This window comes from Oryctolagus cuniculus, chromosome 7 (assembly GCF_964237555.1).
Source record: "Oryctolagus cuniculus chromosome 7, mOryCun1.1, whole genome shotgun sequence".
Lineage (NCBI taxonomy): Eukaryota > Metazoa > Chordata > Mammalia > Lagomorpha > Leporidae > Oryctolagus > Oryctolagus cuniculus.
This window is the reverse complement of record NC_091438.1, coordinates 26,023,458-26,040,943: the sequence shown is the minus strand read 5'-3', so window position 1 is coordinate 26,040,943 and position 17,486 is coordinate 26,023,458. Positions and strand designations below refer to the sequence as shown.

At 47.4% G+C, this 17,486-nt stretch overlaps 2 protein-coding genes across 7 annotated transcripts in view; one reads left to right on the top strand and one right to left on the bottom strand.

Moving 5' to 3' along the window:
* C7H1orf105 (chromosome 7 C1orf105 homolog) overlaps positions 1–17,486 on the top strand; it is a 49,286-nt gene that overhangs the window by 9,214 nt on the left and 22,586 nt on the right. For all 3 annotated transcript variants that reach the window (XR_007923819.2, XM_017345686.3, XM_008264062.4), the window contains exons 2-3: positions 6,722–6,807; positions 10,486–10,573. Coding sequence is in view for 2 of the 3 variants with exons in the window: in XM_017345686.3 (XP_017201175.1) it covers positions 6,722–6,807; positions 10,486–10,573 (174 nt within the window). In the remaining variant the exon portion in view is untranslated. The remainder of the gene's footprint in view (positions 1–6,721; positions 6,808–10,485; positions 10,574–17,486) is intronic.
* Positions 3,203–5,895, bottom strand: PIGC (phosphatidylinositol glycan anchor biosynthesis class C). Of its 4 annotated transcripts, none has more exons than XM_008264061.4 (3): positions 5,687–5,843; positions 3,712–4,588; positions 3,203–3,555 (listed from the first exon to the last, which is right to left on the bottom strand). In XM_008264061.4, exons 2-3 carry the CDS (start codon positions 4,372–4,374, stop codon positions 3,481–3,483), a joined length of 738 nt encoding a protein of 245 aa, XP_008262283.1. In that variant the 5' UTR covers positions 4,375–4,588; positions 5,687–5,843; the 3' UTR covers positions 3,203–3,480. The 4 variants fall into 4 exon arrangements, with proteins under 4 accessions (XP_008262283.1, XP_069933456.1, XP_002715460.1 ...); XM_070077355.1 differs by having other exon boundaries at positions 5,371–5,736; XM_002715414.5 differs by having other exon boundaries at positions 3,203–4,588; positions 5,687–5,895.

Below are 17,486 nucleotides of genomic sequence, written 5' to 3'. Positions count from 1 at the left end.
AAAATAAAATAAAAATAAAAATAAAAATAAAAAAAAGAAAAGGAGAGACAGAGAGAAAAGTCTTTGATCTACTGGTTCATTTCCCAGATGGCTGCCAACAGACAAAGCTGGGCAGATCCAGAGCCAGGAGTCAAGAGCCAGGAGCTTCTTCCAGGTCTCCCACGCAGGTGCAGTGATCTAAGCACTTGGGCCATCTTCCACTCTTTCCCAGGCATATGCAGAGAGCTAGATCAGAAGAGGAGCAGCTGGGACATGAACTGGCACCCATATAGGATGCCAGCACTGCGAGGCTTAGCCTACTATGCCACAATGCCAGCCCGAGGAACTATTCTTGATGTGATTCAAATATGGGGAATTTTCTGCTCAAACAAGCGTGAAATTGCTGTGGGAATTCCCTAAAGTTGACAATGGGAAATCCATCCAAATAAGGCAAATGGTTTTTAAAAATACAAAATAAAACCCTCAATTTTCTACAACTCTTTATTACCTTCAAGTACCAACACCTAGCCCTGTTCCTGTATGGACTGTAGAATATTTATGAGCCACTACCCTCAAGGCACAAGAAGGCCAACCCAACAGAGGGCTACAGGTCAGTCTCAGACCTTTCTCTTGTTCTTCCCTGCAGTCTCTGTCCTTGAGGCTGTGAAAGCAGTCTAATTGACCACAGGGAAAGTCATTTTTACCTTGAAATACAATATTCATCTGTCCAAATAAAAATCTGAAAAAGAATTTGAGTTGACAGAGCTCTAGTTCAAAATCCTCTGTAAAACATTCCTGGAGAAGTCTATATTCATAAAAAACACTATTTCTTAGGAGTACTCTATTTGTGAAATTTGATTTGAAATTCTGTGCTAAGGAGACAGTATAGAAACATACCCCAAAATTTCATCGAAGGAACTAGTTCTTCTTGGGAGGCACTCAATACATTTTTTTTTTTTTTTTTTTTGACAGGCAGAGTGGACAGTGAGAGAAACAGAAAGGTTTTCCTTTTCCGTTGGTTCACCCCCAATGGCCGCTGCAGCCAGCGCACTGCATTGATCTGAAGCCAGGAGCCAGGTGCTTCTCCTGGTCTCCCATGGGGTGCAGGGCCCAAACACTTGGGCCATCCTCCACTGCACTCCTGGGCCACAGCAGAGAGCTGGACTGGAAGAGGAGCAACCGGGACAGAATCCAGCGCCCTGACTGGGACTAGAACCTGGTGTGCCAGCACCACAGGCGGAGGATTAGCCTATTTAGCCATGGCACCGGCCAACGTTTTATAACTTTGCTTAGCCCTCTTGAGTTTCTCTACACCTTAACTTAATAAAACAAATTGGCCGGCGCCGCGGCTCACTAGGCTAATCCTCCGCCTAGCCGCGCCGGCACACCAGGTTCTAGTCCCGGTCGGGGCGCTGGATTCTGTCCCGGTTGCCCCTCTTCCAGGCCAGCTCTCTGCTGTGGCCAGGGAGTGCAGTGGAGGATGGCCCAAGTGCTTGGGCCCTGCACCCCATGGGAGACCAGGAAAAGCACCTGGCTCCTGGCTCCTGCCATCGGATCAGCGCGGTGCGCCGGCCGCGGCGGCCATTGGAGGGTGAACCAACGGCAAAGGAAGACCTTTCTCTCTGTCTCTCTCTCTCTCACTGTCCACTCTGCCTGTCAAAAAAAAAAAAAAAAAAAAATTGAGTATCCCTTATCTGAAGGGCTTAGAACCATGTTTCGGACTTCAGGAGATACTTGGAATGGAACCCAAGTATAAATATGAAACTCATTTGTTTTAACATTTTTCCCCAAATCCCTATACACATAGCCTGAAGTTAATTTTATAAAAATAGTTCTTATTTTTACATAACTGAGAGGCAAAAACAGAATTCCCAATTGCTGGCTCATTTCCCAAATGCACAAAATGGACAGGGCTGGGCTGAGACTGAATCAAGAGCCTAGAATTCAGCCCAGGTCTCCCACATTGGGTAGTGGACCCACATACTTGAGCCATGACCTGCTTCCTCCCAGGGCTGTACTCGCAGGAATCTGGAATCAGGAGCAGGAGCTGGTATCACACCCAGGTGTTCCAATAGGGCACATGATTGTCTTAATAACTAGGCCAATCACCTACCCTATGCAACATACATAACGCTGGGCATGAAACAAAGTGTCGTGGTGGGGAGTTTTCCACTTGTGACAGGTTGGCACTGAATACTTCAATCTTTGGATTAGGGAGGCTCAATATACAGCCTAACACAGTATTGTGTCAGGCACTTTCCTAAGAATTTTATATACATCTCACTTAATCGCAATTCTAGGGATAGATAACTTAAATTACCAGTTAGGGAAATGAGATACAGAATAGTTCAGTAATTAGCTGAAGTTGCTTCCTATTGTATCTGCATTACAGAACCTAAATTATTGAATATTTATACCTGAATCACTACTCAACCCTCCTTTTTCCCTAACACATTTTCCCCCAAATCCCCAAACCTCCACCAAATACCTTCCATCCTTCATGCCTGTGCTAAAGAGAAACATGGTCACATTTTTCTGCAAATATGCATTGTGACCTGATGAACTTAAACTTCAGACATAATTTACAAGTCAGGTTTCATATTAAAAATCTGATTTATAGCCACTGGGATTTAACTTAGAATTTTACCAGGAATTCCAAAGCTCTCCAGGTAGCCCCAAACTCTGAATAAAATCCTACTGACCTGAATAGACAGGTCGTGCTCTCTCCATACTGTTCTACAGTTACCATCAAAGTATACCAGTTTCACTTACTTATTTTACTGACTTGACCCGAGAGCCTTGCCAAATTACCCTAAAACCATCTTTTGTCTACCCAAATCCCACCTAGCCATCAAGAATAAGATTAAATGTCACCTCCTCTCATAAATGTTTTAATTATTGCTGCTGAATCCCTAGCATTTTGCTTGTGTATCGTGAAAACCACACTCTCCCTTACTGGTACACATGCTTTCCTATGAACTAAGTAGAAACTCTAAGGCAGGGTTAAGTGACTTCCATGATCCTGGGCAACAAAATTGGTCACAACATCCTGCGTTGTAGGATTTGAGCTATACATAAACAAAGGAGCCTGCATCAGTACACTGAAAAAGTGGAAAGTGATTTTATACACAGACACACACACACACACACACACACTATTCACTATTCATGGCCTTTCAGCCTTCTGCTTAAAGAAAAATCATGAGATAAAACTTCTGATGGATGTGTTGTTATTTTTTTAATAAAACATCACTTCATTTGTTACAGTGAATAGTAAATGAGAGGCAATCATTCAAGAGGGCTGAAGGAAGCTTTTTCACCCACAAAATAACACAAAGGACAAGTACTCTCACCACCATGCTTTTGCTTCTGTTTTTCTTTTGACCTCTGTTCTCTTACATCAGTCTGCTGCTTCCAGAATGGCATTCTTCCTTCAAATTTTGTATGTGTTAGAAGGCTAGTCTGTTAGCTTGCTTTAACAATATGATAACGGTCCCCGAGTTAGCTGAGGAACCTGGACAAGTCTTCTTTGATTTCAGCTTCATCCCAAGGCCCATGAATATTTTCCTTAAAAAGCTGCAGGCGAATGAGGTAGAAAGGGCAGAGACACGAGATGGAAATCAGCAGAAGGGCAAAGAGTATGGCTCCCACAACACTAATGGACAGCAGGCCTCCCAAGGCTGAAAATGCAAAAAGCAGTGTGACCCCCACATAACTGCGGGGAGTACGTGCCTTCAGTTTCTTCTGCAACATGGGCCACAGGGCAAAAATCTGGATGGCAAATGTCACCATGATGAAGGCATGCAGGGACCGGGGAAGGCGTGAGGCTAGGCAGACAGAAGCGAAGATGGCCATGTTCAAGGACAGTGTGCTGGACACAATGGCAGCATTGGCACCATAATCGAAGAAGATGAGGTGGCCTAAGAGCATGAAAACAGACATGGCATAGATGGTGTCAGTGCTGACAGATTCTGTAAGGGTCTTTAGCACTGGTGAAAAACCGTAAGTGAAAGTAATGAAAACCAGAGCACTCTTCAGGTCAGCCCACCGGGTCCGCCCACTCTTCTTCCGCCCTTCACCTCCATCAATGAGATCGAACAAAACGTACCCAATCAATGAAGAAGCCAGGCCAGTCCCAAAAAGCCAGTGAGGTGCCAGAAGACCCTCATCCATATACCACCAAATAACCACAAAAACACAGACACTGCAGAGCTGCTGTACCACAACACTGGACTCAAATACCACAGCCCAGTATTGGTATTTCCGGGCATAGATATTTTTCCGGAGCTCTTCCAGGAACCTCCGGTCCACGTAGTTATCAGGGAAAGGCTGTCGCTCATATAAGACCTTCTGCCACCTGACCTCCTTGGTGTTAGTTACAGGTTGGGCACACATTATCCTCTCCTTCACTCAGGCCAGTTCAATCTCCCTTGCAGAAGTCCATGTGTTCTTGCTCTTTATGAAGTTTTGAAGTAAGACCTCTCTGGAAATTCCATGCTGCGCTGTGGCTGATATTCTACCGACCTTTCCTTGTTTTCAAAGGCAGCAACCCAGGCTAGGTCTGCAAAGATGAACTGGTTCTCTGAGGCAGGAAAACACAGCCAAGTTCCTGGAAAAGGAGAGACTGTGAATCTATACAAGTTGCAAAGCTAAACCAATTCGGTTGACTAAGTCTCAATAAAACGTATGTGGTTGCCACTTATAATATGGAACATTAAAACTGTATTCATATTTTAAAGTGTAATACTTTGAATAATAATTATCTGTTAGCTTCAATTACTGAATGCCTACTATGCACTCAGTGCCTTATGCACTTAGTGCCTTATGCACTTTTAATCTTCACAACCTTACATGTTAGCATTAGTTCTACTTTAGTTAAAAAAAAAAAAAAAAAAAAAAGCTCTGATGTATCTTTGGCTCAAGTTAACAGACTGGTAAGTAATGGAATAAGTATTCAAACCAAGTCTAATCCCAACGTGTGTGCCTTAGACCTGAGCTCCCTCTAAACTCGTAACTCAGGCATTCACAAAGGGGACACAGCATGTCTGCATCTGGAATTTACGCAAACTCCTAAGGACAGAATCCAGTTTCTACTGAATTCCCCAAAGCATGTTTTTTTTAAGTTATTGGTATAAACACAATAATCAACTGCACAAGGAAAGGCATGAGTTCTATGGTTTATATAAGCCAAAACCAAGGACTCAAAGGACCTAAGGATTCTTCATCCATTAACTGAGCTTAACATCCCTTAATAGCTATCATCCTCCTTAGAACAAGGACACGCTGGTGAAGAGCAAAGGAAATAATCATCTTTTTTCACAAAGGGAAAAGGAAGAGTCAGAAATTCCAAGGGCATCCAGCAAATCTGAGAAAAAGTTCTTACTGCCCGACCTTATTTCTTCCATGAAGACCACCATAGGTTTTGCTTCGCAAGCCCGACACCCTGTGAGCCCCCCTCACTGCAGCACGGCCCCCAACCCAAGCATCTCACGGCTGCCGGTCCACGGCCTGGAAAAGTGCAAGGCACGCCAGCAGGGTCAGGCTGGACCAGGGTGGGCTAGCGTATCGCAGGGCAGGGTGTCCCCAGGGGCGCCCCACTCGCCCTCCGGGCCTCCCCTGCCCGCCGCCGCCCCTCAGCTAGCCTTGCGCTAGCAAAGGACGACAGAGGAGGAGGAGGCCGGGAAACTACAGCCCACGGGGGACCCACCTGCCCACGAGTTCCTAGGGCTGCACGGCCGGGGGAGGGCGGCCGCCCGCCTCCTTCCCCATCCGGGGCGCCGGGGTGAGACTGCGGACGAGCACTTCCGGGTCTGCCGCAACCTCCGCGATGAGAGCGCCCTTCCCCGCCGTGGGCGCCGCGAGGCCTCTGCTGCCCCCTGCTGGCTGCACCCTCAGAGCCGCCCAAAGCCCGACGCTCCGACCTTGGGGAAGCGGGACCTCGATGGAAACCCCAGGTATTACTCATCCGCAGAGCTGGGTGAGGCCAGAGGAGGCCGGGTTAGAGGCGGGGCTGGTAGGAGCGGGAGATCCGTCGCTGTCGTTGAGAGCTTGTTGAGTCAGACCGTCAGCTAGGGCCTCCGGTGAATCCATGCCCTCCTGCGACAGTTGCTCGCCGAGCCCTTGCAGACACCAGGCACTAGTTTGGGAGTCCAGGGAACAGACAAAAATCCCTCCTGCTGTGGGTCCTGGTTTTTTGTGTATTGCCTTGTACATTATGATGTAATCTTTCATGAGGACAAATTTAAGACTGGAAGTATTTGTCCAAAATCAGGCAGCTGGGAAGTGGACGGCCTGAGAGCAATGCCCAGTTGTCTGTCTGAAGATTCTGGTTCTTTCTTCCTGGCCTCCTTGAGAGGAGAGAGAGCAGAGGACCTTGTGTCTGAGAACAGCCAGAGGCTAGGAACAGGAGAGGGCTAGTATTCCTGTTTAAACAGATGCAAGTGCTAGAACAGCAAAAAGGTAGAACACAGGACATAGTGGACCCAAAAATCGGAAAACAGAAGCACGAGCTGTGTGGGACTCTAGGCAAATCACATGACCTGAGCTTAGATTTCTTCCTCTGTAACATGGAGTTCACACCTCTCACTCTTGGCTACCCTAAGGGATTTTTTTAAGTCCAATATAAAGTGTAAAAATGTTTTTGTGACATGTTCACTGTATCTAACTGCATTGAGCTTACGATAGCAATGATCAATCATGTGTGATGAATTCTGAAAAATCCTTTCTTTCTACTTCTTTCCAGGCTTCGGTTCCAAAATTTGACAAGGTTCCTTGGCCTGGTGAGGCCAGTCTCAGAAACAAGCCGTTAGTGCTCAGCCTTCCCAAAAGGTAACGGCTCAGCCACTGGGGGCAAAAGGTTCAAGAAAGGCCTCACAGAAGGTGATTTATTAAGGGATGAGGGCAGTTATCTGAAGGGCACTTCTGATCAGTTGAGAGACTCAAGTCTACTGCTCAAAAAACAAAAAGAGTGGGCATTCAGAATAGCCTGGCTAGAAGGGCTAACACCCCCTCTCTGCCACCAACCATGTAATAATGGAAGAGGATTTGTCCTCTAGATTCTACCTCTCAAAAAACACTTCTCTCCTCTTCCTCACCACAGCTCTTCCCCTATGCTTTAATTTGAAATATTCAAATTTTAACCATCAAAAGTTTAAAATTATAAATTCCCCTACTATTCAAATTTTAAAAAATAATTTGTGTTTATTTGAAAGAGAGAAAGAGAAGGAAGGAGAGGTATCTTCCATCCACTGGTTCACTCCCAAAATGCCTGCAACAACCAGGGCTGGTCCAGGCTGAAACCAGGTGTCTGGAACTCAATCCAAGTCCCCCATATGGGTGGCAGGGACCCAAGTACTTGAACCATCATTTGCTGCCTCCCAGGGTACACATCAACAGGAAGTTAGAATCAAAACCAGAGCCAGGACTTGAACCCAGGCACTCAGATATGGGATACAGGAGTCTCAAAAGGCATTTTAACTGCTTTATCAAACACCCAAGCCATAAATTCTTATCTTTATGGAGTAGCAACTACCTACATTTAATTCTAAGACACTCTTCCCAAATCTTGTTATCCTCACCCTTTCCAAAGAAACTGCAGTATTATACCTATTTCTATTTTTCAGAATTGGAGAAATGTGTGTATAAGGAGTCCTTTAGCCACCACTTGCAACAACTAGGGTTCCTCATTTCTCCCCCATTTTTTATCATGTGCTCCCTAGGTGTGGAACCCTGCTTTAGAAAGGGCAAATGGAAAGAGGGGTAGATTGAAATGATGTGGGGGTGTATGGGAGAAACCAGAAGAAGGGCAGGAGAGTGGCAGGCCTGGAGGCAGTGTCACAGGCACGTCATAGACCAAAAAGAGGGTTGGTTCCCTGGCATGTGGAGCAGCTTTCTAGAAAAGTACTTTCCAAAAAGAGTTTTCCATTGCTGTTGCTAACTGCCACGTAACCTCCTTCCCATGGATAGTCACTCCATGAGAGATATCGGTCACTTTTTCCACACCCCCACTTCAATAACAAACATGTTTGCCTTGTCCACTGCACTAAAAACCACTTAATCTGCAGGCAATCAGTTCGTTTTGTGTATTTTCAAAGCAAAGTACACAAGTGCTTTCAAGTGCCTGTTGTTCAGTTGTAATATTTTTATGTAACTTTGAATATATCTCAAGCAGTCATTCAGAGGTTCAATCCAGCCAAAGGATTGTTCAGGAACTAAAAACACTACGTGACATTGCTGTTATTAAGAGTTGTTAGCACTTTAAGGGTCAGCACGAGTAATGAGAGCATAGCACCTTTTAATTCAGGGCGGAGTACAAACAGCTAATGACAGTCAGATGGGTGCTGTCATGAGTAGAGCTAATCAAGGAGGGGTTAAAGGGACAGCCTGCCCTCAACTCCAATCAGTATTGCCTGCAGGTGTGTGAGTCCAGGATCCAAACCTGCTGAGTTTTCTGACTGCTAGTCATTAACATCTAACAAGGCAACATCCACCACCCCCATAGTATCACAAGCCCTTTATATCTGCCCCTACAGCCAGGAGCCAAGTGTTCTTATCCATTGCTCCCTTGCCCCGCCCCCCCCCAACCCCGTGCCTTCATTATACAAGCCTTTGGTAGAGGGTGGGGAGCAGAGAGCAGAACTTGAGAAAGGCAGGCCCAGAGCACAGCTGGCGTCCACAGCACCTGTTCACTCCAGCAGCCAGGTCCTGGCATGTCAGGGTCAGCTGTCCATCAACAGCCAGCTTGGGAGGGAGGGGATGGCTTTCCCTCCAGCCGGCCAAACATGAGCTGGTCTCAAGGAGAACATGCTTAAGGTAAGCAGAGATGTTCTACTCATTCTCCCACTTAGAGGATGGGAGCTTACCTGCCCTGTGAGAATTCTAAGACAGCACCCATGAGGTGACCAGACCCGCCAAGAGGATAACACAGGAGTGCAAAGTCTTTGGAAAATTTGCTTTACTGAACTATCAACAGTTCGCACGGATCTAGCCAAAGCTTTGTGTTCCAAGCTGTTTATTTTTAGCAAAACCCTTTCTAAGACCTTTAGGGAAAGTTCTCACTGTGCCATAAGTATTGCATAGCCTTGGGCAGACTGGTCTGAAGAAATTTGCCCGGAGCACAGAGGGTGGTGAAAGCCCATCTGTGGGCTGGAGGAGGGTGGGTCAGCCTCTGCTGGCAGTTGCTTGGAGACCCTCTTCCTCTGAGGTTGACCTGGCTATGCTAAAGCTATACTCATCATCAGCCTCCAAAGCCCTTCAGTTCACCATGAAGCCCTTTTTATACTGAGATTATTGCATGCTGAAGCAGTTCTACTTCAGCCTTGTGGTCTCTGCTGGTGAGCTCTTGGGTAACAAGTTCAAGATATCCCATTCCCATATGGAAGACAGACATAAAGGAGCTCATGGGCAGAGCCACCACCCCTGGTCTCCCAGGGCCCGGAGAAGTTGCTGAGGAGAAATGAAACAGCAAATATTTCACGATCACCAAGCCCCTTTCACATGCCTTTGCTTTCAGTGGTGCTGTGGTTGTAGCACGTAAAGCTACTGCCTGCGACTCTAGCATCTCATCTCAGGTTCATGTCCCAGCTGCTCCACTTCTGATCCAGCTCCCTGCTATAGGCCTGGGAGAAGCTGTGGAAGATGGCACAAGTACGTTAGCCCCTTCCACTCACATGGGAGTCCCAGATGAAGCTCTTGGCTCATGGCTTCAGCCTGGCCCGGCCCTGGCCATTGCAGTCATTTGGGGAGTGAACTAGCAGATCTCTCTGTTTTTCCCTCTCTATCTCTTCCTCTCTCTCTCTCTCTGTATCTCTTTCAAATAAATAAATATTTTAAAAAATAAGTGAACCATGGACAATAAAATCTTTACTCAGTAGAGAGATTTTCTTGGCAAAACTACCGACATCTCTGGTTCCCATTTCTTGGTTGTCAGGGCCTTGACCCCTTACACTGTACTAATATGCACCGCAGTGGTGAGCGAGGCAGGCCACCCTGTAAAGAGAACTTATGGTGTCTCTGCAGCATCCCTGCTTCCCTAGGAGGAAAGAATGTTCCAGGGGAAGAGAGCAGTGGAGGGGAAGGACTTGTTCCCGGCAGGAAGCAGGTGGCCTGCAAGTGCAGGGACATATTGTCCTAGGCTACAGAGGATGGGCGCTGCTTAAACATCAAAGATGTCCCAGAGATGCTCCCTCATGAAGGCAATCTGGATTGCCCTTCACTAGTTACACCTCTGTAGGAAACGTTTTTGTTTGTTTGTTTCCTGCTTTCTTTGTATACTGTCTGGCAATCCAGAACTGTCATTGGTTAATTCAAAACAAATGAGACAGAGAAGCCAAAGTGACTTAGGAGAGCAAAGCCATCTGTTGAGAGCTCCTAAAGTCCAGAGCCCCGCAGGACTGGAGGAGAAGACAGCGCCAAGGCTAGCTCACATGTTCCATCTGGAGTGCTCAAGGGCCCAGTTCTCCAACCCAGGGGCCTTGATTCTAACCTACTCTTGTTTTGATCACTTAGATCTCCACATTCCTATGCCATTTTTCCGACTTCATCCAAGGATATGAATTTGTCAATTCTGTTTCACGTTCCAGATGTCTTCTCTAAGGTACTCAAAAAAATTTGGTTTTAATTGAAATAAAAGTAGCAGGACTCCTAGGGTTACATAGAATGTGAAGACAACTCTTATGTCCTTAGTGCTGTGCTTAGTACATCACTCAGGTTCCATAAATGTTTGTTGGTGCCACCCCTCACGCTGTTTCAGGTGCCTCAGGGCCCCGGTCTGCTGCAACTAAGAATAAAGGCATAAAGTTGGCATCATCAAAAATAGAACAAGAAATTAAATATGCAGAAATCTTCCCAAGACCTTCAGGGACTTCTCAACCTGGCCTGGAACCAATCCTCATTTCTGGACTCTAACTCCTTCCCACAACAAATTACCGTTATCTCCCAACCTTCAACAGTCTACACTCATGCAAACCCTTCCTTTTCCGCCTTCTCACAGAAACCAGCCATGACTGGTTGGGGGTGGGGAGTTGACACTCAGTGGTGCTGGTGACACTGGGGTTGCAGTGACTGACAATGTTTGTGCAGCTGGCACACTCCTGAGGTGGAGAAGGAGAGAAAACACTCGGCCACATTAGCAACTTCTTCACCTGAAACCTTACCCAGCATTCACAGAGCTGCCATCAGCAATGCCCTAAGCAGTGCCTGACCCCTAATGAGCACTCAGCAATGTGCACCACAATGACTAGGAGCCCTGATGTCAGTCACTGAGTGCTTACCAAGCCCTTTTTATTGGCTGTAATACAAACAGAGATGAGTAAGTCGGGGCAGCCCACACAAGTGGGCGGAAGGGAAAGGTACAGAGAGCCCAGTGGAGATCAAAGACCTTGGGAGAAAAGGTGGGACGGGAGGTTGCCTGCAAATGAGGAGGGTGGGCAGCGACGGAAGGGAGGGCGCAAGGGGACGCGTCAGGAGGAAGCCGTGTCTGCACTGCATCCTGAGCATAGCACCCTTGCAATGGGGGGGAAGAGCCAGGACAGAGAAAGAGCTAAAGAAGAAATATCATCACAAAGAGGTGGAGCTCAGAGTGCAGGAAGTGCTGGAAGCACATGAAAAGGTGGATCGCAGTCTTGTGTGGATGGGAACCAAGGATGGGTGAACCTGGCTAGAGGACCTAGGGCCGCAAGAGTCAAGAGTAGCAACGAGGCATTGCCGGTTTTCAGCACTGGACTGTCAGGGTCTATGCTTAAGAGTTGCCTCATTAACGTAGGCAACAGTGGCATCATGACACTCACTAGCACAGGACAGGGGAGGGGCGATGAGTGGGGTGGGTAATTGCTCCCAAACCGGCTTCTAGTCTCCTTGAATGTCCTATTTAGACAGGCTCTCACCTGCCACAGAATGCTTCCTTGTCCCAGGTTTTCGCTGGTTCTCAGTGCATGATGTCAACCCAGGCACTTAGCATCCGCCAAGCTAACTGTGCCAGAAGGCCAGAGAGGAAAGCATTACTAATGACCAAGGGAAGTGAGAGGCCATCTGCAGGCCGGCTTAGCGTTTCATGGCTGCAATACTCACGACTGGCCACTAGATGACATTTGAGAGCAGCCGCTTCTAGCTGCTTGGCTGTTAGGCTGCTTGGGAGGCCAGTGGCCGGCAGATCTGGGAAAAGTCACACGTCACCGTTCCTGCTAGAAGAGAACACAAGTACTTCACCCTCATCCTTTTCCTGTTGGGGGCTGACCCTCCACTGGTTTGTGGGTGAGAAAGAGAGTCACCCTTGCCTGATGGCAAACCTGAGATTCTTGTTCTGTTGCAGCACCAGGTGGGTATCTCCTGTCAACTCCGTGTCTGACTCACAGGCCTCTAGAGTGCTGGGAGCCCGGCACGTGTATCCCAGGTGGCAGCCACGGGCTCAGCCTGCAACTGCTCCTTTCTGGAGAGGAATTATACTTGTGCCTCACAGGAAAGGAATGCACTGTGGACACCCTATCTCTCCCTTCAGTCGCTAAATCAGGGAGCTGCCAAGAAGCTATACTAGCAGTCCTGCCACGAGCTGGAGTCCCTGGACCCTGTGTGTAGGTGCAAAGGTCCTGCCACCTGGCTCCCTTTCTGTTCAGCATCACAGGTCAAAGGGCAGAACTTTGTACGACTGCTTCCAAGTGGCATTCCTCCCTGCCTAGGAGCAGACACAGGTGTACTCAGACATGTGCCAGGAGCAGTATCCCTGATGAATAAGCAGCGGAAACAGGGGCTCAGGGACACAGTGACGCTGAGAGGGAGACAGGTGGCCAGAGAGGGACACATGCGCAGAGAGGTAGGAAGACAAAGGGGAGCAAAGAGACACAGAACCAACCAAGAAGGAAAAAAATTAGTGAAGACAAAGAAATGAAGCTCAAACGTTTCCTCATCTAAACACTTGCCAGGGGAGGTTTTCTCATCGGGAGTTTCACCTGCCATTTCCAGGCGTCAACCCCGAACTTTTCAGAATGCCGTGGAATAGGAAGATGTGTCATACCAGTCCAGATACTGGGCCAAGAGGTGACAGACTTGGCAATCCACTGCAAGGCCAAAGCAGGTGTATAGTTGACGGGGAGACCTGCAACTGGAGACCCTAGAACTCCATTGCCTGTTTGCTGGGGCTGGGTGTAAATTAGCTCGAGCTCCTTAATTACTAATAGATTGCAGAATGCCCCCTCCCCTCGATTCCTCTCTTCCCCTTCCCTCTTCTCTCTTTTGTCTGGGTTTGTTGCTCCAGGCTAATGAGTCAGAGTAAAGAGGAGGACATTATTTATTTGGGTCTGAGCAGACCTGTGGTGAAAGGCTCTGCCTGAAAAGACCATGCAGTAGCAGATGCACAGCAGGGAAAGTGTACGGGAGGGTGACTTCCGATTTCCTTCCCACTAAGAACTCTATTATTTCTCTGACATTGATCCTGTGTCTTGAAAATTTGTGAGCACCAAGAAATTACCTGGTAAGCTCCTAAGCCCTTTTCCTGTTCATGTTGATCAAACACCTAATGACAAATACAGTTTTGAAGGAGAAGTAATAATGTCCATCATTGGCCTGAAGAAGGGATCCCAAGTTGAGTAAGGGTGCACATGACCGTCTATTTTGTGTGTTTAAAACTTCCGTAGTGAGCAGCAAGAATGTTTTCAAAACTATATTCGGCTTTATTCTTTCACTGAAATGGCTGGTGGTTTCAGAAGGAAAGTGTGTAGTTATCATACTTTTTGTTTTTGAGTATTGAACTAGTTCTCTGGCTGCTGCATTTTGGACTCTGTAGGGTATAGGAATAGTCTGACTTCACATGGCTCCTACCACTCCACTCACCCACTGAGCAATGGTTTCCTCGTCACCTTCACAGAAGGAATTGTGCTAGGTGACCTCAGAAGGTGACCTATAGGGTCTCAAAGAAATCAGGAGTAGAAGGGGGTAGAGACTAGAGGTGTCAAAGGGCTACAAGGTCAAAGGTAAATTTGTCAGCGCTCCTCAAATCATGTGTGTGATGCCTATTTTTAAAATCACCATCTGGTGCTTACATTTTTGGTTTCTGTTATGTGAACAGGTGTGTGGGGCAAGGGGAGACAGGGGAGGGACAGAGAGAGAGAGGAAGAGACAATGAGAGAGGGAGAGAGGAGCGTGTTTCTCTGCTTCTTTATCAAAGATTCAAGGAGACCAAGGGTTTGGACTATGAACCAGCTTTAGGAACCTCAGCAGATATTGTTCTCAGCTATTAAGATGTTCCGAGTTACAAAATGTGCAAAGCAAGCTTTGGCTTCTGGGGACTGGCTGGAATCGGCATCATATCTCAGTCAGACCACAAACAGGTTGCTGTCACTCTCCTGTCACAAGTGCATTTGCTGTCCTGAGGACAGCTGCTTGGGAAATGAGAGCCCCATTAACATATCAGGGCCTCTGGCTCCAGAGATAATGTAACCAGGGGCTTATGCTGTTAATGTAGCCAGTTCACGCCTGTTCCTGCTACTGCTGCTGAGCTGGCCTTAAAGCAGCCCCCAGCAGGGAGGGAATGCTCAGAAGGAAGAGTCCTTATTTTCTGTGCTACGCAAGAGAGCAAAAAAGGATGGAGGAAATGAGGCTGACAGAACGTAGGCTCCCAGACTATTTGCATCAACTCAGGAGGGGTTGGAGTCACTCTGATTGGAGGTGAAGCTTTAGTCAGCAGTGACCTGGAGGTGGGGCACTGCCACAGATCCCCTCTGCACGTGCAGCCTGGGAATCGTTAGAGCTTCTGCCTCTTTTTGGCCACAGGGCTCATCAGCAGTAGGGGATCATTCACCAAAGTCACTCAGGGTGCTCATGCAGAACTCTTCAGGCTCACAGCCAGTGCTCTTGCCAGCACCTTAGGTAGAATGAATTTGTTACACTGCGACACTAATGTTCTGTAATGTTTCCTTAAGACAGCACTGTGATGGTGATCTGCATGCACATGTGTATTGTGCATGTGTGTTTATAGCTGTATATTAATAATCACGATAATATTTATACGTGATAACTTAAATGTTCACAGTTACTCATTCATCCGGCGCCATGGCTCACTAAGCTAATCCTCCGCCTAGCCGCGCCGGCACACCGGGTTCTAGTCCCGGTCGGGGTGCCGGATTCTGTCCCGGTTGCCCCTCTTCCAGGCCAGCTCTCTGCTGTGGCCAGGGAGTGCAGTGGAGGATGGCCCAAGTGCTTGGGCCCTGCACCCCATGGGAGACCAGGAAAAGCACCTGGCTCCTGCCATCGGATCAGCGCGGTGCGCCGGCCGTGGCGGCCATTGGAGGATGAACCAACAGCAAAGGAAGACCTTTCTTTCTATCTCTCTCACTGTCCACTTTGCCTGTCAAAAAAATAAAAAATAAAAATAAAAAAGTTACTCATTCATTCAAACAAATTTGTTGGATAGTGTGTGTCACATTCTACAGTAAGTTCCAGGGAACACAAAGTATAAGGCATGACTCTTGTTCAACCTTATAGAGGAAACAAATACACTTGAAGTAGGAGGACGAAAGGTACAGAATGCATAGACAGTTATGATGGAATCAGAGACAGGCACCCAACTCAGGTTATAGGGGTAAGAATTGGCAGGAAGGCAGGAGAAGAGTTTTCTGAGAAAGTAACACCTATCTTATATCTTAAAAGACGAGGAGGGGACCGGCGCAGGGGCATAGAAAGTTAATCCTCCACCTGCAGCGCCGGCATCCCATATGGGCGCCAGTTCTGGTTCCAGCTGCTCCTCTTCCAGTCCAGCTCTCTGCTATGGCCTGGGAAAGCAGTGGAAGATGGCCCAAGTGCTTGGGCCCCTGCTCCCATGTGGGAGACCAGGAAGAAGCTCCTGGTTTCTGGCTTTGGATTGGCGCAGCTCTGGCCATTGTGGCCATTTGGGGAGTGAACCAACGGAAGGAAGACCTTTCTCTCTGTCTCTCCCTCTCACTGTCTGTAACTCTAACTCTCAAATAAAATAAATAAAATCTTAAAAAAAAAATGAGAAAAAAAAAGATGAGGAGTTAACAGAGCCATATAGGACAATATGTAAAACATTTAGTCCTTCCGGTTGTAAGGGATGATGCTCATCATGGCTGTGGGACTCTATAGTCACATTTACAGGTGAATTAAACAAGCAAGATCCTGCCAGGGGCCTTGGAGCTCTCATAAATATATTTGTTGCTTGGTTTGCAATGAACTCCGTGGTCCCACTTCCTACAGAATCTCGTAGATTTTTTTATACAGAAACCAGACGTTTGGAAAAGGTGAAGGAATTAATTGCAGGGCAAGTAAGAATCCGCATATAACTATTAAAAGTAAACACAGCAACCCAAGGATTTCTGTCACACTCCCCTCCCCCATCCAGGTCTCCCTCTCAGACAGAGTTTGTCACTTGTAGGAAGCCTCTCCTGATTCCTCCAACTGGAAGTGGTCTTTGTCCTTTCTGAAGGCCCAATGGTCATCATTGCCTCTTCTATGATATCTGCTGTGCCCAACTTTGAAAGGCAGGTGCAGAGTCATGTGTCAGTCTCAGAACTCACAGGGGATGGAAGAGCATGAGCTGCAGGGGATGTCACCCTTAGGGTTTGATCTGAGAAACCATGAGTGAGGAAGGAAGACATGCTAGAAAGTTGAATCGGCCTTGAAACAGAGGAGTGAACAGACACGGACACTTCCTTTCTAGTCTCTCCTCTCAGTCCATCCCTCCTGCCAGCAGACAATCCAGCCATTCTACCCAGCCCCAGATCCTCAGTTACCTGGAGCTGATTTGCTGGGTTATTCTGTGCTATTACTCAGTGTTTCCTGGCCTGGGAATGTCCCTCTCCCTGGTCACCCAACAAACACCTACCAGGCAATGCCTGTTCTCTCAACCCTTCTCAGACCTTTCTGTCTCTGCTCCACCTCCAAGGGAGTCCTCTACCCTTGAGGTTTCACTGAGGCTTCCATACACTGCTGCCACAGCACCTTCAACACCACCACCTTCCTTGGCACACCCTCTGCTGGGCGGTGAACAGCTTGCAGCAACACACTGTGTCTTGAGCATTTTTGTGGCCACTATGCCTAATGATTAGGCAGACGCATGATTTTGTATTCTTCTCTTGTCTTCCTTAGGGCCAGAGACTCCATCTTATGCGTCGCTGTGACCCCATTGCAGCACCCACACACGCATATGGTAGCCTCACAATAAATGTTTGTTGTTGAATGAATCAGTCTAGTCATTCGCACCCATACTTTAACATACCAACCCACAACCTTGTAATACTGAGCGTATTCTTTGAAAATGCCTATAAAAATGAAGTGCATTTTAAATATTTGTCAAGTGACCCCAATTTTGTCAATAGCTTTCAGTCCTCAAGCCCCAGTATTGCTCAAGGGCAAAGGTCACCATACCAGCACACCCCAGACACTCCCCCATGCTGTGAGAGGCCCAAAAGGTGACCAAATAGAAGGAGAAGGCTTCCCTTGATAGCCATCACCTATTTGTCGCAGTGGTCTCCTCATCACAGTTTTCCATACGTTTCTTTTTT

What these genes read in the sequence shown, in the direction of transcription:
- PIGC (XM_002715414.5), bottom strand. Translation starts at nt 4,374, where the DNA reads ATGTGTGCCCAACCTGTAACTAACACCAAGGAGGTCAGGTGGCAGAAG.